This window comes from Barbus barbus, assembly GCF_936440315.1.
Source record: "Barbus barbus genome assembly, chromosome: 45".
Classification (NCBI taxonomy): domain Eukaryota; kingdom Metazoa; phylum Chordata; class Actinopteri; order Cypriniformes; family Cyprinidae; genus Barbus; species Barbus barbus.
The window spans coordinates 10,664,280-10,686,255 of NC_136723.1; the positions used below are offsets into that span (position 1 = coordinate 10,664,280).

Below are 21,976 nucleotides of genomic sequence, written 5' to 3' on the forward strand. Positions count from 1 at the left end.
TGTGTACTGTATAATATCATATTCATCCTGTCAGAATGAAATAGTTGTTGGGTGACTCTTCCTTTAGTGATGTGATTAATTCAGGAACGATCACGCCCACTTCAGTACAGCTTCGCCTGAGGGTTCATCAGTATGCAAATCAAACAGGTTTTAATATTCAAATAAGGCTTGACAAGTTCAGTTGTTGTTTCTTAACAACCCTCTTCCATCTTATGACCAATCTTCTGTGTAGGTTGCACAATAAGGTCAGGTGCTCTTGCTTAGCATGCGAGCAAACACCACACTTTTGCGGGTTTAGTTAGATTTTCAACGTGCACACCTTACCTCGAGCAACCAGTAGGGGGCACATATGAACATTTCTGGATATTATTTTCAATATTTAAAAATATATGTAATATTATAAAACATTTAAAATATAAAAGGCACGCATTAAAACTAATATAAAATAATATTTAAAATGTGCATATTAATTGTTGTGTTGGCCTAAATTAAAGTGTCCTCACGTTTTACAGCTTAAACCAGGGCTGTCCAAACTCGGTCCTGGAGGGCCGGTGTCCTGCAGAGTTTAGCTCCAACCCTAATTAAACACACCTGAAGCAGCTAATCAAGCTCTTACTAGGCATACTAGAAGCTTCCATGCAGATGTGTTGAGGCAAGTTGGAACTAAACTCTGCAGGACACCGGCCCTCCAGGACCGAGTTTGGACAGCCCTGGCCTAAACGAAGTGCATGTTATCTGTGTGAAGGTAAAACTGTAACAGGTCCCCATATAACCCATCGCATGAATCAATGATGTGCTGTCACCGAACACCCAAACTGACTCAGAAGCAGGTGTAAACATTACCTCACGCACATACTGGGTATCTTTACCTCTCCCGAAATCCACAGGTATGTATCATTAAAACTAGCAGAACAATGAGACTTTGATAAACTGTTAGTTTCCTGATCTCATTCTAAACATTTTGGAGCAGAGGACAATCTGTGTCTACAATCTACAACAGGAGACCCGTTTTATAGCAAACAATTAAGCTTCAACTAGCTTGATATATCAGTCTTATCAACAGCCATACATCGTGAAATGCATTGTATTGGTGTCAGGTTGTGTAAAGAATGAATGAGTTATTATGCCTCGAAAGTCCCTGTAACTATAATTTGCATGGTGTTTTTTTTTTTTTTCTTTTCTTTTTTTCTGCTAGGAGCATATGTGACACACAAAGTGCCCATTGTGATCCATTCATGTGGTTTTTAAAGTGGGGAGCAGAGAATTGTGGCTATCCAGCACTTTTTAACAATGTATGTGTGAGCTTGCATCTTTCTTCAAGCCATGCCTTTTGGCGAGCTCGCTGACTTTTGAACGTTTTTAAGTAGTTTAGGATAGGTTAAAAGGTTTGAATAATTACCTTCATGGATAATCCAATATTGGCAAAAGGATCAAACTTTTCTCTTACATCGATATCTCCCAAATCTCTTTACTAAATATTTTCTTGGAACATGATCTTTACTTAATTTTCTAATGATTTTGGTATAAAGGAAAATCTATAATTTTGGCCCATACTAGGCCTACTTCTGACTGGCTTTGTGGTCCAGGGTCACAAATGTGCTCAAGCAACACAATATATGTTTATACATATACTGAAAAAAATAGTGTGGGATTTACTTTGGAAAAAAAAAAGACAATTACAAAGAAAGGACAAGTAACAGAACTTCGAAGCTGAAAGAATGAAATAGTATTTTACAACGTAACGCTACTCCAGTAATCTTTGTTTTGTGTAGCTACAACTCCGGAAAATATTTATATCCTCTAGTGAAGAAACGTGTAGTTATTTCCTAAATAAATGATGCTTGAAAACAGGCATACTACAGATTATGCAGCAGCTTTATCCGTGAGGTGTAACGTTAGCACGCGCTTGAAGCAAAATAAGGTGTTTTGTCGACATCTACTGGCAGTGACGAGGTACTACAAATAAAATCAGCCTCCTATACGCATAGAATGACGCGTTTTTGTATCCCTACACCCACTTACCTCTGCCACAACCTTCCGGAGTAAAATAAAGACATTTGTGTGTTTAACGTAAATGTAGTTGTTTACAGATTCCGGAGCATGCGCACTGACGCGCTGTGAACTCGCTGTTCGCGTGATAATCGTTTACCGGTAATGTAGTTAATCTCCGTAGGAATACGTTGCGTACCGGAGCTGGTTATGGCGTCGGTGAGTCGTGCCGGACCATGAGGTGGCCGTATTCATCGTTATTCCAGTATTGGTGTGTGTAAAGAAACCGTGGTCATGGCTGGTGTCTTTGATATCGACCTGGACCCGCCGGAGGACAACGTGTCGGACGAGGAGCTCGCTGACGGGGTATGTAACCGTTAACCGGCTCGGTTTCAGTTTTTCCGCATCGCCTGGACCGGCCTGAGGACACCTTACACGCTTCAGAAACACGGCAGAAAAGTACTATGGCTATATTGTAGTAAACTATTAGATACCAATACCACGGTACTTTAATATCTACCATGGTACTGTATGATTATTATATGGTTTAAAATGTTTTACAGAGGATAGTACTTACCTTGATTTATGACAAAACATATCAATATCGGTATTTTAAGTGGACATATTTGTCTGATTTAATACAAGTAATTTATAGCTAAAGATGGTTAAGCTAGCTTAGAATGGTTTCCAGCTGGTTCGAGCAAGCTGGTTATATATGGTGGACCTTCTTGGACTAGCTATAAAGCAGCTACCAGTTGGTCAAACTGAAGATATTCTTTCTATTTTAGCTGATTTTTGTAGATCATATTAGCCGGACATAGTGACCAAACTCAGACCAGCTAGAGAGACAGCTACCTGCTTAAACCAGAGTTTTGGATACCTAGCATCATTTCAGGTGTATGAAGACTAAACACACTTCAGAATTGAATCAGATATGAGAGAAATTAACTTTTGAAACATTTCAGCTGCAGTTATTTTTCATATCACTAAAATTGACATTGGAGTGTTCAAGAGTTTTACAGAAGTTCTCATGTTAGATTTTTAGACAAGCTTTGCGCCTGAGTTACTTCTGAAACCACAAAAAAATCCTCCGTAGGTCTGACACTGTCTCTATTGTTAGACTGGGTCTTGTAATGTGATAACAGCGATACTCCAGTTGATGGAAAAGAGCCAGTGCGCATCAGCCATTAAAGCTCAATCTATACCAGTGACTGTGTCAGATCTGCACACTGTGCATTTGGTGGAAAAGCTGCAGAGATACAAAACTGCAGTCTGCACCTCAAACACTAAACCTACCACAAACACCAAAAATTAGTTTCTTTCCACAGGCCAAGAGTAATGAATGCATGGACCAGTGCAGTGGCTTTGAATTGTGAGTATGTCAAAGTGCTACTAATTATATTTGCGTAATTTGATGTCATTTTAATTTAGCCCTTCAAAAAGTGAAATGTCTTCCCTTTAATTAAAATGTTGATATTTGAATGTTCTGGAGCAGTATGGAAGACTGCGAGAAGTTCGAGATCTCTGAGAATAGCGTGAATCAAGGCACGGAGCAGATTCGTCCGGAATGTTTTGAGCTGCTTCGTGTTTTGGGTAAAGGAGGATATGGAAAGGTAAGCAAGACAAGAAGTGTTTCCTCCCTGCATGTGGGGTAGTTTGAACATGAATAATGCCGCAAAAGAATGTAGCCAACACTACCGTTCAAAAGGTTGTGGTCCGTAAGAGTTTTTGAAAGATTGTTGCATTTATTTGATTAAAAATGCAATAAATACAGTAATATTGTGATGTATTATAATTTAAAATAAATGTTTTCTAAATTAATGGTTTATAATGTAATTTAAAATATTAGCAATTTGCAAGTTGTTTTCTTTTTTGCAGGATTTTTATTATTTTTTGATGAATTGAAAGTTCCAAAGAACAGCATTAATTTGAAATAGAAATCATTTGTAACATTATAAATGTCATTACTGTCACTTTTGATCAATTTAATACATCCTTGCTGATTGGCATCCATTAATTTTTGTAAAAAACCTTTTGAACAATATTGCACAGGATTTGTTTGCACTGAGGTTTTATTGTAGATCTAACTGTGTCATCTTTATTGGACTGTCAACTTATATGTTAACAGTCCTTTTCTGTTAAAAAACAGGTTTTTCAAGTTCGCAAGGTAGCAGGGGCAGATTCTGGGAAGATCTTTGCCATGAAGGTCTTGAAAAAGGTATGGCCTCCAAAAATTCCCTGAAAGTCAGCATGGTTGTTCCATCATGCCTGGTCCTGCTGGTTAACAGATTGTATTGGTGTGGTTTGCTGCAGGCCTGTGAATAATGTCTAAGGAATGTTTCATCATTACTTATAAACAATTTCAATAATGATTGTTTGTGTAGTTTGTTTTTCCTTTTCACAACAGCTGATAAAATGGTTTAATAGTAGAATCCCTTATTTTGTCACTTTTCATTTGCAAACAAGTGGATCGTAATAACAGAAACGCACTGTAGCATTCATTAGGAGGAATATGGCTTTGCTTAAAATGCTTAATTAACAGTCTAATTTGGCAAGACCACTCATGAGTGGCAGATTTGGTCATTTATCAACATGGTAGAAAGATGATGTGGTCACAGTGTGATGCAATCTCAGTCGGCCAGGTTTGCATGCCAAAAGAATGTGGCTCTGTTCTTATCAATAGTTAGTAGACTCTTCATTGTACACTGTAGCTGTTTTAGCCAAATTATCTTTAAGCCACTCTATAACAGAAGGAGTGCAAGCGATGGCTGTGTACTGAGGCCGTGGATGCAGTTTAATTATTTTGAGACTGATGCTGCATTGTTCTCCGTGGTTTGCAGGATTGAAATGCTCCGGATTCCATTCCCAAATTAGATTTGCGCATGTCTGTTTATTGCAGCAACAACAACAAAAGCATTAATGACACCAACCTGATGAGTTCACAGCTGTGATTAGGGGTGCTACAACCCTCCAGCGAATAGATGTTCACAGGAACAAAACGTACAGACAGTGCTCATGTGCTTGACATTTACTTAAAAACACAACATTTCTTAATGTATTCTGTTGCTTTTGTTTTTCAACAGGCCATGATAGTTCGCAATGCAAAGGACACTGCTCATACTAAAGCAGAGAGGAGCATCCTAGAGGAAGTTAAGCATCCCTTCATTGTAGACCTCATATACGCCTTTCAGACTGGAGGCAAACTTTACCTCATCCTGGAGTACCTAAGCGGTGAGTTCAAAACAGCTACTGGTGCTTTCTTGAGCACAAAAGTCAGCAAATTCTAGCAGTAGTATTATTTGTCTTGGTTTTGAGAATTTGAATCATGACTTGTTTGAGAGTTTCTGGAATCAAGTTAATGTTTCTGTAACAGGTGGAGAGCTGTTCATGCAGCTGGAGAGGGAGGGGATCTTTTTGGAGGACACAGCCTGGCAAGTGGAGCTTTATCAGTCTTGTCAGGATATAGATCATTCTGGGGTCAAGATGACCTGTCTGCTATCTGGTTGAAACGCCTTTGTTGTGTGTAAACGTTGATCTTGTGCGGGAGGCTTTCAAAATTCATTGGCTTAACAAATGTCATTTGTACAGCCTACCCAAATGCTGCTTTGGTAGTTTGTCTGACCAAATATAAGAAATTCCTTAATTTATTGGAAATAATGATCATTATAGCTGTTAACTTATAAAACAAATTGATATAATTTTTTATATATTGTGATGCTTTGGAGAAAAATATGAATTATTAAAGGTGCCATAGAATGGAAAATTGTATTTTACCTTGGCATGGTTAAATAATAACAGTTCTGTACATGGAAATGACATACCGTGAGCCTCAAACACCATAGTTTTCTCCTCCTTATGTAATGAGTCTTTACGTACTACTTTTCTGTATAACAACTCATTCTGACCAAAAGCTGTCAAGCTCCAAAAAGGAATAAATCACCTTGAAAGCAGCCCGTATGACTGTTGCACTGTTTTCGAACCCTAATTTATATGGGGAAATAACAAAAAAATTAAATGCATAAAAAATCAATTAAAAAATAGCTTGAATGTGGTGAAATAAAAATACAATTTTCATTTTGGGGTGGACTGTTTGTTTAACAAAATTGAGTTCATGGATTTTGTGAGGATTTCAATTTCTATCAACTTTATTTACTTACTCCCTTAACTACCTACCCCCCTCTAATTTTATTTCCTTCTAGTTTTTACCTGGCTGAGATTTCCATGGCCTTAGGTCACCTTCATCAGAAAGGCATTATCTACAGAGATCTGAAGCCAGAGAACATCATGCTCAATAACAATGGTAATAAAACCCACTCATATACACTCACACACCTCTGTCCTTTTATCCCAGATAGTCCTCAGACCAGCACCACTGCCTGTTCAATAAAGATTGTTCTCCTCTTGTTGTGCTCATTTCATTCTCATCTCAGGTCATGTGAAGTTGACAGACTTCGGACTCTGTAAGGAGTCGATCCACGATGGTACGGTCACACACACCTTCTGTGGAACCATAGAGTACATGTATGTACAAACTCACATTTTCACCCAATTAAAGGTGCACTAAGCAAATTTTGCCAAACGATGTTTATATTTGAAAGCCAAAACAAACACGCCATACCCCAACAGGACCTCGCCCCTATTTTGATATATCTGTCCCAAACGTTCATACTCCACCCTGGCAACGATAATTGCGGAATCTGCTATGCCTGCAGGCTGGCTGAGGGTAGGATGTCATTAGTAAGTGAAGCAAAGTGTTTTACTATGGTAATTCAGGTCTAATGTGTTTGTTAGTAGAGCCCGTTTTAACATTTAAATGGTCTAGCTCCATTTCACATGGAAAACGGCATTGCTCTGATATTTACGCAGGTCCTACCTCTTGCCTGATCGTAACCCTTCATTTGTTGTTTTTTTTGTTTTTTTTGCTTTTAGTGCTCTCTTCTCCCCATCCGTACTAGACACGCCCCTTACTGCTAATTGGCTGGAAGTGTTTTGGGACCTGGTCTAACACTGTGGTCAAAAGCGTTTCCAAATATTGCTTAGTGCACCTTTTAAACCATCTTTTTTGTTATGCTAATGTTACTTCTAGATGTAAATGGTGGTTATAAAAACTAGGGCTGCAACAACTAATCGATAAAATCGATTATTATCGATTATGAAAATCGACAACGATTCTCATTATCGATTAATCGGGTCTGCCCACAGTGCACGTCCAACTTCAGCTGGTTAGTCAAATTACGGCACTGAATAATGCATTTCTATGGACAAAATGCATCTAAAAATAGTGGAGGAAACAGAGATTCTGCCGGAGAAGCACGTGATCCAAGCTGCCCAAAACATGATAATTCTTTATTTTAAGCTTTAAGTTAATGCATAAGAGTAATGGCTTGCCCTGTCAGGCGCTTTGACAGATGCGTGTGCGTCCTCAGCGCAAAAAAGTTCAGTTTACGGTCATATCCTTATCTATAAATGCCACAAATTCACGCGAGCATTTCCATTTTTGCATAAAGGTCCGTCCTGACAGTCTGTGTGAAGTTTAAAATACCGAATGAGCGCCGGCGCGGCGGGCGCGCGCACGCGCGTCAGACGGACAGAACACAGTAGAGAGGGAGACAATTAATAGGCTTTTCAGCGCAAACATATCCACTGTGCTGAATTATCTGTTGTTGAAAGTTAATTTAAGGTTTAAAATAAATTAAAATATTTTGAGAGTAGGAACTTTAAAGGGATAACAGCGTGTAATTGTCTGTCTGAATATAAACATGAGACGCTCCATAACGGCCTTTTACAGGATAAAGAAATGACGAGGTGACTGTGATCAAAGTAGTTCCTGCAGAACATTACTCTTACCTGTTGGTTAACACTGAGTTTGTGTTTTTATTCGTCTTTATTATTATCTTTATTATTTTAATTTAATAGAGGTTTAAACTATATTCAATTTTTACAATGCTTAACAAATTTATGTAAGTTTTTTTTAACAATGTGTTTATGTAAGGTTTGTGCCACTGCTGCTCTAAAGTAACAGTATTGGTGATAACCAAAATAATTTTTCGGCTTTCTGTACTGGTTAGTACTCCAATATGTGTAAGCTCTTTAGTAACAGTAGTAGGCTATTTTTAATGCTATAATATCATTATTGCTGTTATCTATGAAAGAAAACCAGAGCACTTATTTTTTTCTTGTATTTTTTATTTGAGTATTTTTTTTTTCGCGATACCCAATTGCAGTCAAAAAGTACATAAACAATACCAGCAAGAATGCAAGCTGTTATGAGGCCATTTTTTATTATGTCTAATAAATGACAATAACATTTTTAAATTTAAACAATTTTTGACAAATTTCTAAAATATGTTTTCTCTTTATTATGCTATGTGGTCTAATAAATTAAGCACTGTATGTTTTCATAGCATTCAGTTGTCACGTTTGTTTGAAGGACATTGGGCAGAATGTGGAATAGTGGTTTTTTTTTTTTTTTTTTTTGGTCAATATTTTTTTAATCCGATTAATCGAAAGAATAATCGGCCAACTAATCGATTATCAAAATAATCGTTAGTTGCAGCCCTAATAAAAACAAAGTTCATCTGAATTGGCCAAGTTGATGTTGTAAAAACCATGAAAATTTCTGAGCAGCCTGTTTTTGCATATTTTTCTCAAATAAATGGTCTGTGTAGGCTAGAAAGGGAGCTTTATTTTAACATCTTGACTTCACTTTAAAAGAGCAAAAAAAATCATGTTTTCAACGATGTGGCCTCTTGAAAGTCCGTCCAGAGCAGTTCATGGAGGTCAGAGAGTCCATCAATCATGTCAACTGAAGCCTTATTTGGGGCCTCCGGTGTCCGTTAGGTCAAAGTAAAAAAAGACAGCAGCAATGGTTGGTGTGCTGTCCTTTTCTCTCTTCACTCACTCAGTCATTGCATTTCTCTCTCCATTTCTGTTGTCCTCTCCCTCTTTCAGGGCACCAGAGATCCTCATGAGAAGCGGCCATAACCGAGCTGTGGACTGGTGGAGTCTGGGAGCCCTGATGTATGACATGATGACAGGAGCTGTGAGTGTCCCATCTTACATCTCCTTTCTGATATGTTGCTTCCCCATTAATGTTTTACATTAGGTTAGAGACAAAGTAGATCAGAATGCTGTATATAATATCGGTAGATAAATATATACATATAGATGGGGAGAGAGAGATATATCTAAATACATACACTACTGTTCAAAAGTTTGGGATTAAATGTTTTTGAATAAATCCTTTATGCTCATCAAGGCTGCATTTATTTGATCAAAAATACAGCAATAGTGTGATATTACAACTTAAAATTAAATTTCTATCATCTAATTTTGTTAATTTTTCCAGTATCTATTTATATTTATTTTTTCCCTGCGATGACAGTTGAATTTTGATCAGCCATTACTACACACTCAGTGTCATATAATTCTTGAGAAATAAATCTAATATGCTCATTTAATGCTCAAGAATACTTTCTTTTATCAGGCTTTTTTTTTTTTAATACTGTGACGCTTAATATTGTTGTGGAAACCACGTTTGTTTGTTTTTTTTAATGACTAGAATGTATTACTGAATGTGAATTCATTGTTTATAATCTCTGGTGAGGGGTTTTTTTATTTTTTTTTTTTATTTATTTTTTTTTGCTAGAAAGAGATTCTATTGACCTAGTTTGTGACCTCTTTCGACACTGTTTTGACTGAACCCAAAAATGACTTTGTTGGAACCTTATTTAAACAGTTAATGTAAACAAATGTCGATAAACCTGGAACCAACTCTACATGACCAAAAGTATGCAGACACCTGAACGGCGTATTTGTATGCGCTTGTTTGACATTAATTCTAAATCTATTGGCATTAATACAGAGTTTCTCCTGCAAAACCACTTCCACTTTTCTTAGGCCCCATCCACACTGAGATGCGTTTAGCTGTATATGTAAATATTTTGTATCATATTGGCATTTCGTCCAGACAGATTCTGCGTTTTGGGAGCCTGAAATCTGAAAACGATAACCTTGCTTTTTCGTGTGTACAGCCAATCTGTATGTTTTGTAAAACGATAATGTCATCACCCCTCGTCTGCACATGCTCCAAGTCTTCTTATCCGTTTTTAGGGTTGTGGCTAGAAGGGATACAGCTAAAACCGGAAGTTAACAGTAAATTAAATTTTCTACCTATTTATGTATTAACCTACCCTATCCTTACAATAATGCAAAAACAGTAATTATTGTTGTACGGTGACAATTACGCTATATTGATGTGTGCATGCCCAGTAGACGAATCTGTATACCATCTAGCCTTAACCCATTTTTAGTGTTTCTCTGTGGCAGAATTCCAGTGCCACATACTGGTCTGGCATGTATACTACAGCATTTTGAGTTGGTTTTGTGTGTACAGATATTTCTTGAGAGGACGCTGTGTTCACAGAAAAACAAGGAAAAAAAAAGATTGGATCGGGAAAGCTCTGGCTTTGTATGGATGAGCCCTTAGAGGACTAAATGCTAGATGTTGAATGTAATTTCCTCCCTTTCAGACAGATTTAAAAACAACGCGCATTGTTCTGAAGACATCAAGTATCTTATGAATTTGTCTTATTGAAACTAAGTTTACCCAGACAGCTGTTTAACCTCTTTAAGTTTCTCCTTTAGCCACCATTCACTGCAGAGAATCGGAAAAAAACCATAGACAAAATCCTAAAGTGCAAACTGAACCTTCCACCTTACCTCACCCAAGAAGCACGGGACCTTCTGAAAAAGGTAGAAGTCTTAAAGTCAATCATGTTTCACGCCAATGTGGAATTCTCCCATTGCTCAACTCACAGGGGTGTGTGTGTGTTTCACACCCAGCTGCTGAGAAGAAACACATCAACGAGGATGGGAGCAGGTCCTAGAGATGCTTTAGATGTCCAGGTATCTGGCCTTATTATGCGGTGGACTCATTATCATAAAAGGAGATTACATGTAGTGGAGTTTTATATATTTTAAAAAGTTTTATTTTTTAGGCCCACTCCTTCTTCAGACACATGAACTGGGATGATCTGCTGGCTTTTAAAGTTGAACCTCCCTTTAAGCCTGTTTTGGTACGAGAAAGGGTCTCTCTGTACAATCTGTTTTATTGCGTGTTTGGAGTTATTATTATAGAGCTCATGATGTAGTATCTGATAACTCTTCACAGATTTCTATTTTTGCAGCAATCAGCAGATGATGTTAGCCAGTTTGACTCTAAGTTCACTAGTCAGACTCCCGTGGACAGTCCTGACGACTCGACACTCAGCGAAAGCGCCAATCAAGTATTCCTGGTCAGTTTGTTTTCCTGGTCACTTTTTGGGCTAAATGTATCTCTGCACTTTTTAAATATATGGTCACTATACTGCTGTGAGGACTCCCAACTGTGTTAAATTAATTTGAAATGCACCAATAATTAACTTTTTTTTGTTTATTAGCCAATAACATATAAATAGAAAATATTACAAGTATGATATTACCAATATTATGGGCTACTGATAGTATAGGGTACTGGTTTGTATACATTACCATTCAGGGTTCATTAGTTTTTTAAATGTTTTTGAAAGAAGGCTTTTATGCTCACGAAGGCTGCATTTATTTAATCAAAAATACAGTAATTGTGAATTGTTATTTATTTAATTTTATATTTAAATGTTAAAATGCAATTTATTCCTGTGATGGCAAAACTAAATTTTTAGCAGTTCAAATAAACAGCATTTATTTACGATCAATTTAATACATCCTTGCTGAAAAAAAGTATTAATTTCTTTCAAAAACCTTACCGACCCTAAACTTTTGAACGGCAGTGTAGATAAAATATTAAGCAAATTTTTATTATAAACACAGATTTTCTTTAGACAAATAGAATAATATTACTCACCACCAAGGCCTCAGTGTACGTGACACTGTAGCCCAAACATAACTAGAACCCGACTGAAGCCTCAATTTGTTTATACACCATTTGATCTTAATTATCACCAGCATGCTGCGTAGAGTACTCAAGAATGTGTATGAGATTCGTTTCTGACTTCTGACCTACATTGTGATTGTGTGTGCGTGGTAAATTAGTTATTTTTGTAGACAAACTTACGAGAAAGGGATAATGTCTCTCATCTGGTCTGTATTATTACTGTTTTTTTCCAGCTCTTAGCGTGACACGTTCCTTTTTTGGTTCATCATAATTGCACATCCTCTACACTCATCTATTTCCCCCCCCCCTTTTTTTCCTTTTATTTTGTCTACCCAAACTTTATTTATTTTTTTTTTCATTTAATCTCTTCTCGGATGTCGTCTCTCCTCAGGGCTTTACATACATAGCTCCATCTGTGCTCGAAAACATCAATAAGAAATTCACTTTTGAGCCAAAATCCCGTTCACCTCGCAAGCTTCTGGGAAGCCCAAGAACACCAGTGAGGTAATGGTTTTTCTCATTCCACTTAGAATCACAATTTGAAGTGTGTATAAAGTAGTTATGTCCAGTTTTATGATTTTGTAGAGCTGGGTAAAAAAAATAGCTTTTTTTTTTTTTTTTTTCTCAGATTAATCATGATCTGCATGTGAAGAAACATTACTTTTAATAAATATCAATAATTGATACACTGTGATTTTGTAAGGAAGGAGAGATTGATTTCATTTATCTAAGCTTTAAGTCCAAGGTTGTTAACATGCTTATCTGGTTATGTTTATCCTGGTTTTGCGTTTCTAATGAATTGAGATCCGTAACCCGTGATGCTATACTTGCTTTTTCCAGCCCTGTGAAGGCTGAAGGGGAAGACGGTTGGTCTCGGGGTCCACCCTTCCCAGAAGTGCCCACAACCACCACCTCTCTCCTGCCGCCCACTGATGCGCCCATGGTGGTGTCTAATGTGGAGCAGATGGACATTAGCAGCAACATGGAGGTGTCAGCCCCTCTCCCCATCAAAAAACCATCCAACACGAGGTCATTCGTGAAACCGACTCACCCAGCAGGCGGCAGGAGACCCAAGCATTTAAGGATGAATCATTGATGAACGTTTTAAGTTTTGTATTTTAGGAATTTATCAAATTACCCAAAAGGCCTTTCTGCACCCAGTTTCTGTCTCTTAAACACTTGTCGCGCCAGTGTACTTCATGCAAACATGTAGAGCTTGTCCAGAACAAAGCCTGTGACCTCTCTCTGCTTGCACTATGGTGAGGTGGTCTAAGAGAACACCTTGCACTTCAGGAAACTCTGAGCACGAGTTTCACAGCTTATCTTTTATATGCCATGCTCATGCGAAACATAAGGGAGAATACATAGTATCTTCTGTTGTATATTTGAAGTTTGATCTGAGACACTGAGTTATAGCCACTTGTTATTGTGTTTTGCTTGACTGTATGCTCTAGCTAGAAGTAACAGTATTTAAATGGACAGTTCACCCAAAAAAGATCAATTGTCATGCACTCACCTTTGTCATTCCAAACCTGTATAACTTGCCTTTTTTCCTCTGTGGAACACACAAGAAGATTTTCTCAGTTTTTTGTCTTTTGAGTTTCATTATGTGGACAAAAAAACGGTTGAAATGTCTTCTGTTGTTTCACAGAAGAACAGAAAGTCATACAGGTTTGGAATGACATGAGTGTAGATGTTGACACAATTTTAATAGTTGGGTGAATTGTCTTTTTAAAATGGCGAGAGAAGATCCAGGTCTACATTTGCGGTGTTTTTGATTCTTAATTCATCAATAGTTGTTAGGTTAGGACCCCTAGAATCACAGATGTAGGGAACTTGGCGATCTACTGTTGTGTTAGTCTAACCTACCAATGATAAACTATGGAGTAAAAATATAAGCTGTTTTTTTTTTTCTTTCTTTTGCCTTAAGTTCATGAAACAGTGTTAGATGACCTCAAGGCATCAAGGTAGTATTCTCTTATTTTGATCTGCTCTTGATTCAAGTATGAGTCTACCTGCATTCTGAGCATCAAATCACGGTTTCTCTTTTCATCAGTAAAAAGCTAATTAACCTAATTTCCTGACCAAAGAATATAAAAAATACTAGATTACTGTATAATACTGGATAATGCCTCATAATCCAGAGTACAGTTAGTTCTTTCTAAGACACAACCACGAACACAAATGCCAGTAATACTGATATGCTGTTACCCATCTGTGAAAACTATTGACATTAAAAAGAATGATTTAATTTATTTAATTTTAACCCTAGTATTGAAGACCGCAAGACAAGTTTTGAAATAGTTTCCTTAACACTTCCCCTATCAGTAATTGACCCCCCCGAATATGTTTTGACCTATTTATTTTTTTTCAGGTGCCATATAGTTTTGTAAACTATGCAAATTATTTAATCTTTATAATCAAAAGTGCTGTTCAGGATTTAGTCGGATTAGTTACATTAACACATGCCAGCCCCCTTTAAATTGTATTATTTAGTACTTCTTTCTACAATGGTGTTGGAGTCAAAACGATTTTATTATTCTCGGGGACATTAAAAAATGTTGGGATTTTAAATGTTTTCAGGATGTGTACTGTACACTAGAAAACCACTGGATTATTTATTATTCTGTTTAATTTTGATTAAATAAGCTTGAATATATGTGGTCAAGTGGAAATAACATCTCGATTCTAGATCAATCCAGAATGATGGAAAAACAATAAAATGGTAAATCTTTGACACACAATAAAAACAGTATTTATTTCAGTGCTGTGCATAGACATGATTCTAAATGAATGTTGGTACTCTTTGTTAGTTTTATAGTTCTTACAGATACAGTATGTATTGTATGATATGACTCCTTGAACTGGTGGACACTGAATCTGCATCTTGTTAAGTTTGTGCTGTCATCATGGGTGGTTCTTTGTATCGTCTTTCACAGGCATTCCTGTGCTCATAAGTGTTATTGTTATCAATGAACGTCTGCGTGTGAGGCTGCGATGCATCTGTGTGCTGTTAACAATACTTAATTTCTGAATGAGACACTTTTTTTCCCATGGGAATGTAAAAATAAGCTTGTTTTCTGCTTGAGAACATTGTAACTCACTGATTGAATGTGACGTTAACCTCACATCGTCAAACTTGAATTTCTGTCGTGTAGATTGTAATTGTGGTTGGACGTTAGGAGGCCATTGCTCTGATTGAACTGTCTGGACTTTGCAGCCGTTTCCATCAAGCCAATAATTGGCTGTACTCACTATGCACAGGAAGCATGATTGTGAATATCTTAAGCTGTCAGGTACAGTGCCTACTGTTAAACAACAGCCTGTTGTACCATGGCAGTTAACAGCCAGTAATGGCTTCATATGTGAAAGCCTTTGATTTTGAAATCTGTGCGAGACCAGCAGCTTAATTAAATTGCCTCTTAACTGGTACTTTGACTATGGAAGTATCCGATTTTGTCTTCGCATACACAAATATCGACCATTTATTCTATGCAACGCTGGCTGAGAGAGAGGGGTCTGTAATGTGGGGTAAATGGCTTTATGTATCACTTGTGTCAGTCTGATGAGTTGGATATTGTCCATGAGCCCAGTCCATATAATCACTAGACTCGTGGCGTTGGTTTAAAACCTCTCAAACTGTCTTCCACTGATTCTTGCAGTCATGTTGGAATATTAAGACATAACTTGGTGCTATGTGTTAATGGTCTGGGTTTTTATCTTCATTATATGTTCTTTATGTGGTGTTGTAATCGCGCTTTAGAAAGCGTTGAACTGAACGTGATCTTGAAAATCTATGGTACTCCTTCAGGTTAGAGTTGGAACCCATTCTGAAACTTCCTGGATTATAAAGTGAAAAGAAAATACCTGTAAAAAGAATTGCGATGCAGATGAGGATACATTTTGCATTTTAAATGCAAATGCTTTAAGTGCTGTGTTTATTAGACTGTGGCACGTTTAAACAGTGAATGGGTGTAAAGTATGGAATGGCGAGATTGTTATAATCTGGTGTTTTGTGATTTGTTGTTTATTTTAAAATTCTACTTAATTTAACCTTAGTGAATTCTACAAAATCAATAAAGTTGAATTCGAGCATTTACCAAGCAAACTTGCATTTACTGGGAAAAGCATTTCAGTGACACTTTTTAACAGTTTGAAATTTATTTGGTCAAATATACTGGATATAAATATAACTAACTGCATACTGTATGATGGTACTAAAATAGATATTTCCCCTTTAAAGCTTTGGTTTATTACAGTGCAAGTACAACATGATTAGAAAAGTACCATGTATCTGTGGAAAGGCCTGAATTACAATAATAATAATTCAAAATCCATTGTATGTTGTTCAGTCACAAAAATCACATGGTTAAAAAATTCTAATGCTACATCAATTGATAAATCAGTAGTTCATGTGCACTTACCTCACATTCAAGATTATTACCAAAGAAATCAGAATACTTCAAATTTAATGCAAAATCCAGAACTCTTTATGATTGGAGTCTTAAAAGCATTTAAAACAAATTCAGTTACAAAAACCACAGTATCTGACAAAGGATCATTCCGAAAGACCCAGTATCCATGAAAAATAAAACACATTTAGAGAGAAAACAAATGGATTTCTGCCACATTTTATGATTGTTTTCTCCACAAACACAATATGAAGAAATCCATTTGTCTTCTCTGTATTTGTCTGCTTACACCCATAAGGTAATTACTAAAACCAGAGATGGCATGCAAGAACAAAAAGAGTATAAATTATATACACTAAAAAATAGGGCTGCACAATATATTGCATGCGATATATAATGCCATCTTGTCAGTAAATCGGGTCCTGTAATCGGCGGTAATTTCCATCACGTGCATGATTTCACATGGCGCTGCATTTACCACAGAGCCGTTGTTCCCTGAAAAGCTGCGCAAATCCACGTTCGTGGCCAGGACTGGCTTTACTGACAAGATGTACATTAAATATCCCATGCGATATATCGTGCAGCCCTACTAAAATATAAAGGAGACCCATAGGCGACATTAATAACGGTTATAATAATAATACAAGAGCTGGTGAATACACTTGTCCTTTTGACAAGTTATCTATATTTCAAAAACTCAAAACTGGAGCTTTTCCTAGAGCCCTTTGCCTTGTAAAAAGTGCTGTTTGCTCAACGGAGATGTTTGGAGAGGAACAATCCACATTCTGTGGATCCACTGCTGGTTGAATGTTTCAAGATGTCACAACACTATGTTTCCGTCCTTACAGTGAGATTTCAGTATATTTGTAAGTAAGCTGATGTTGCACCATCTTTCCACTTATGCACCTTGTCTGTGATGATGGTGCGGCAGAGGGGGCAGGTTCTCTCCTGGTTAAGCCACTGGGCAATGCACTCCTCACAGAAGATATGCTGGAGACAATCAAACAGTAAATATTTGACATTTATGCACATGTATTATGTGACACTGTGTATTACTTCTACAGAAACAAAAGTCATGTGCTGAATGATTTAACAGGACACATTGTAACATTCAAAGCTTATTAGCCTTAACGGAATACTAGCTGCAGTAAAATTACCGCCAACACATTTGTCTGTTTACAGAAAAATAAATAATGTAAATATGATTATGATCATCATGTAAAATAATCGTGTAGTTTTGAAAAAGTAATTTTTAAATATTAAAAAAAACATTGCTGGCTAAATGTTCATATATATTTTCTTGTATATATCAAGAAGAGGGAGATGCAGAATAATATAAAATGAAATATAAGAATATATTAATCAAACAGTTTTTTTTACTTGAAATATATAATTATGTTGCTACAGAGTTGCTGGGAAAATAATTTTAAAGGCAAAAACTGACAAAAATGTAAGGAACTTGTGTATGAAATACTGATATTTTTACAAAAGAATTACATGAGCTAATTTTCTAATTTAAAATTGTCTTTTTCACGTGGGTTGAGATTAGCTTTGTAATAAATACTGTGTTCAAGAAGCTTTATGGTTTATTCTGGGAAAGTGGAGGTTAAGTGGGTTGACATCAGAGGTCAAACTCGAGGACCACATTCTCACCTGACACACGAGGACCCGAGGCTGCTTAAAATCAGCCTGACAGATTGGACAAATGTCACCTGCCTCTCGAACCTGAGCAGGACTGGCTGGAGCTCCGTTCACCTTTACAGACAGGTAAAAACAACATTAAACAGCACATACAGAAAACAAGACATTTGTCTATAATTTAAAAGCGATATTTTGTACCTCAGGACTGAAAAAATTCCGTAGTTGTTTTTGCAATGATCCTGACAGTTCATACAAGGCCAAAAGCTAAAAATAAGAAACATAATAAGATCAGATTATTGGGATGTCTCCTAATAATGTATTGGTTTCAAACAGCAGTTCATTGTAATGATTGTGCGCACCTTCATTATGAGGTAGAGCAAGGCTAGCAGGATTCCTAGAGTCAGACCCACTGAGGTTTCCATCTCATCGTAGCTGACCAGATAGCGGAACCAAAGCGGGACAGGAGCGATCACCTGATACAACTGACCCACCTCCTCTATGAGCATGTACCACTGACCCTATGGAAAGCAGGATGAATACAGTGAAGCTAACATTCTTTTTGATTCAGAGCAGCAAAATAAATAATGTCACAAATCATGTTCACCCTTCGCCGGTATGTCATGAGCGGGGAGGGGATGAGGAGAATAAGACACTTCAGCCCCATGAAGAAAAACTTCAAAATGAAGTTAGTCACACCGACACTCCATAAAACCTCCCAGAAGTTCTGAGAATCTATTGTAGCATTGACAAAAATGAGGCTGAGGGATGAAAGAAAAAAAAGAGAGAGAGACGATTAGATCTACATGGTACGTATTTGTCATTTACTTGATATATTACACTAAACGTAGAACAGTTTGTGGTGAAGTGAGGTTTGGTGATAACTTACCAGCGATAAAGTGACTGAGTGTGAAAAGTGTAGAACACGAGGAGACTGGAGGATGTGAGGAACAGCAAGAGCCAGGCACAATGCAACTTTGTCCTTCGGTCCTTTATACAGGAGAAAAAACAAAGGAGCCATCAGATTATTTAGTTATATATACATACACACACAAACTCAACCATCATAAGTTTGGAGTTAGTACGAGAAGTCCCTTACACTTACCAGTGCTGCATTTATTTGATCAAAAATACATAAAAACTGTGAAATATTATTACAATTTAACTGTTTTAAAATGTTAATGTTGTAAATTATTTTAACATTTAATCCTCTGATGTCAAAGCTGAATTTTCAGCAGCCATTACTTCAGTCACACGAGCCTTCAGAAATCATTCTTTGGTGAGTAGAAAGTTCAAAAGAAGAGCATTTATTAAAATATAAATATTCTGAAACATAAATATATTTAAAGTCACTTTTGATCAATTTAATGCAAATTCCTTGAGTTTTAATATTGCTCTTCATGTGAATAAAGGGCACAATCACCACAACAGATTAGCCTATAACCATACTAGAGGAACTCCCATGTTTTAAATATCAAATCATATGGTAGACTCACGTGGAGAAAGACTTGCGTTTGAATGCTTTTGTTGACATACATAAAGGTGGTAAACAGACCAACTGCAACAGCCAGACCTACAGAAAAACAACACAGACGTGTGACAGGGGTCATGACCTTTACACATCATAACCACTGCATAAACAGCTGTTCTCACTAACACATACCCAGGGCATGCTGGATGACTAGTTTCGCACAGAGAATAACTATGAAGGGAAGACTCTTCTTGAGCCAGCGCAGGAGGTAGCGCAGCTCCGATAACGAGCTGCTGGATTCCAGGTCAGACTCGCTGCTGTCTGACTCGTGCTCGTGGCTGTGTGTGTGTCCGTGGCTGTGGCTCTGGCTCGCTGCTCTCGGCCTCCGTGACGTCGCGCCGCGTCCGCTGCCGATAGAAACCCGGACGTCCTCGTCTGTTTCCGGCCTGCTGGTACTTCCAGCGCCGGGCACGCGGGCGAGCAGCTCCGGCTGCAGGGTTAATGACAGCCCGTTCCCTCCCTGCGGGCTCGGATGGGTTTGCATCGGATAAGGTGAATCCCTCAGTTTAAACGCTCTTCTGGACTCGCTATATGTTTCTCTGTTGAAAATAATCCAGATAAGCGCATCAGAAGACAGGCAAACTCCATGCGAGTATAGAGGTGTTTTATTATAATGATAAAGCGGAACTCTACAAATGAGGGCCTTGTGGGTGTGACGGGAAATTGATCCGCTCCAAAGACTTTGGAGTCTTGTCCAATCAGCGCGATGCGTTGGTGTTCGCAACCAAGAAATATATAAACTAGACATTTTTTACATTTTGTCTGAAACAGAAGTTACTTATTTTAATTACTTCTGAATAGAACTGTTTTATAAAATATTATAATATTCATGCCGTTGTGAATATGAACACCTGCCTCGTGCCTATTATATTCAAAACCAGTTGCTACTTGATACAAAAAAATAGCTTACACGTGATTCCGAGCTCAAAGGTAGATACAGGTGCTGGTCATAAAATTAGAATATCATGAAAAAGTTGATTTATTTCAGTAATACCATCAGAGCAACATGGGCTCTCATAACACCTGAGCAGTGCCACAGACTGATCGACTCCATGCCACGCCGCATTGCTGCAGTAATCCAGGCCAAAGGAGCCCCAACTAAATATTGAGTGCTGTACATGCTCATACTTTTCATGTTCATACTTTTCAGTTGGCCAACATTTCTAAAAATTTTTTTTTTTTGCATTGGTCTTAATTGATATTCTAATTTTCTGAGATACTGAATTTGGGACTTTCATTAGTTGTCAGTTATAATCATCAAAATTAAAGGAAATAAACATTTGAAATATATCAGTCTGTGTGTAATGAATTAATCTAATATACAAGTTTCACTTTTTGAATGGTATTACTGAAATAAATCTACTTTTTCATGATATTCTAACTTTATGACCAACACCTGTATGTGTATATATATATATATATATATATATATATATATATATATATATATATAATTTACGTTTTGACCAATCAAGTTTAGCTACGTTATTCTTGCGCAAACGTTTTTTTTATATCGCAAACATTATCGTATTCTATATAATATCATAACTACTTCACTGTAAAATTGTGGCCACCCCCAACTTTTTATGGCCCACCCAAAATGTAAATCCTCCCGCTCGTATGTTAATCCACATCTGTTTACATGATTGTTCAAGTGCATAATGAACCTAAACCTCGGTGTTACACAGAACATATTCGCTAGCCATAACCGCATTAAATCAAGGATAATATAGCATCTCTAACGGTTTATATCTAGGTTCTTGGTGTTTTTATGAAAGCTATAAAATTGCACTTAGAGTAAAGGTCTTAATAAATAAATAAATACCTGTCATAGTCGCGGAGTTTCATGATAAAGCACCCATCTCCATTCTTCAGGCTGTGGTGGTGTTTGAACGATCAAAACACATTTACTTAAAGAGATTATAATCAAAACAGCTCATCGGCTAAAGGAGTTTGGTTTCAGCTTGACAATGTTCCGGGAGCCTACTAAACTAAAGGAACCAGTCCAGTGGCTCTGCTGGAAAGCAAAGTAAAAGTCCTCATTAAGGCTGTTTCTTGCTTCAAAATAAAAGCCCAATTTAGGCGATAGACTAAATTTATTTACACACCCTCATGTTGTTCCGAACCCGTGTTACTTACTTTATTTCTTTGGAAAACAAAATGAGATGTTAAGCACAATGACATATAACGTCGCAATCACCTTTCCTTTGCATCTTTTTTCTTTATAATGAAAGTGAATGGACACTGAGAAGCTGTTGGTGCAAGAAACCCTTTAATTCACCTGCATTCAGGTTTGTGGTTAATGTTCTGGTTGGTTGATAAAGTTTCAAGGTGCCCTCATTCCATTAATTGCTATCTGTTTCTTTTTTCCACTGTAGAAACACAGTCCCTCTGCTTTAACTTTTGAATCATAAAAGGCTATATCCTTTTCCTCAGTCGCCTATAGATAAGCCATGTCTACATTAGAAAATCAAAGTCCAGCCAATCTGAACA

The 21,976-nt window shown here is 37.2% G+C and overlaps 2 protein-coding genes across 5 annotated transcripts; one reads left to right on the plus strand and one right to left on the minus strand.

Moving 5' to 3' along the window:
• Positions 1–1,955: 1,955 nt before the first annotated feature.
• On the plus strand, positions 1,956–15,997 carry LOC306864362 (ribosomal protein S6 kinase beta-1-like). Its single transcript, XM_079408351.1, has 15 exons — positions 1,956–2,355; positions 3,318–3,361; positions 3,485–3,602; positions 4,139–4,207; positions 5,073–5,220; positions 5,363–5,420; positions 6,189–6,289; positions 6,420–6,510; positions 8,941–9,031; positions 10,636–10,743; positions 10,834–10,896; positions 10,989–11,066; positions 11,178–11,285; positions 12,294–12,406; positions 12,743–15,997. Exons 1-15 carry the CDS (start codon positions 2,284–2,286, stop codon positions 12,996–12,998), a joined length of 1,518 nt encoding a protein of 505 aa, XP_079264477.1. The 5' UTR covers positions 1,956–2,283; the 3' UTR covers positions 12,999–15,997.
• Positions 15,918–21,499, minus strand: LOC306864363 (E3 ubiquitin-protein ligase RNFT1-like). 4 transcript variants are annotated; one of them, XR_013783774.1, is made up of 10 exons: positions 21,309–21,499; positions 19,616–20,022; positions 19,449–19,525; positions 18,842–18,942; positions 18,560–18,713; positions 18,315–18,473; positions 18,154–18,219; positions 17,968–18,069; positions 16,959–17,304; positions 16,050–16,682 (listed from the first exon to the last, which is right to left on the minus strand). XR_013783774.1 is itself a non-coding variant. In XM_079408352.1 (9 exons), the coding sequence occupies exons 1-9, from the start codon at positions 21,329–21,331 to the stop codon at positions 17,170–17,172; spliced, it is 1,224 nt and encodes a 407-aa protein (XP_079264478.1). In that variant the 5' UTR covers positions 21,332–21,496; the 3' UTR covers positions 15,918–17,169. The 4 variants fall into 4 exon arrangements, 1 of the variants encoding a protein (XP_079264478.1); XR_013783775.1 differs by having other exon boundaries at positions 16,930–17,304; XR_013783776.1 differs by having other exon boundaries at positions 16,050–16,669; positions 16,905–17,304; positions 21,309–21,493.
• Between the last annotated feature and the right edge of the window lie 477 nt (positions 21,500–21,976).

Bases quoted from the DNA above. Each gene is read 5' to 3' on its own strand.
- LOC306864362 (XM_079408351.1), top strand. From the start codon at position 2,284: ATGGCTGGTGTCTTTGATATCGACCTGGACCCGCCGGAGGACAACGTG. The intron at 3,362-3,484 runs GTGAGTATGTCA...GTTCTGGAGCAG, and splicing joins CAGTGCAGTGGCTTTGAATT to TATGGAAGACTGCGAGAAGT. The intron at 5,421-6,188 runs GCAAGTGGAGCT...ATTTCCTTCTAG, and splicing joins TTTTTGGAGGACACAGCCTG to TTTTTACCTGGCTGAGATTT.
- LOC306864363 (XM_079408352.1), bottom strand. From the start codon at position 21,331: ATGAAACTCCGCGACTATGACAG. The intron at 18,220-18,314 runs GTGCGCACAATC...TCTTATTTTTAG, and splicing joins TGCTCTACCTCATAATGAAG to CTTTTGGCCTTGTATGAACT. The intron at 18,070-18,153 runs GTACAAAATATC...CTGTCTGTAAAG, and splicing joins GGAATTTTTTCAGTCCTGAG to GTGAACGGAGCTCCAGCCAG.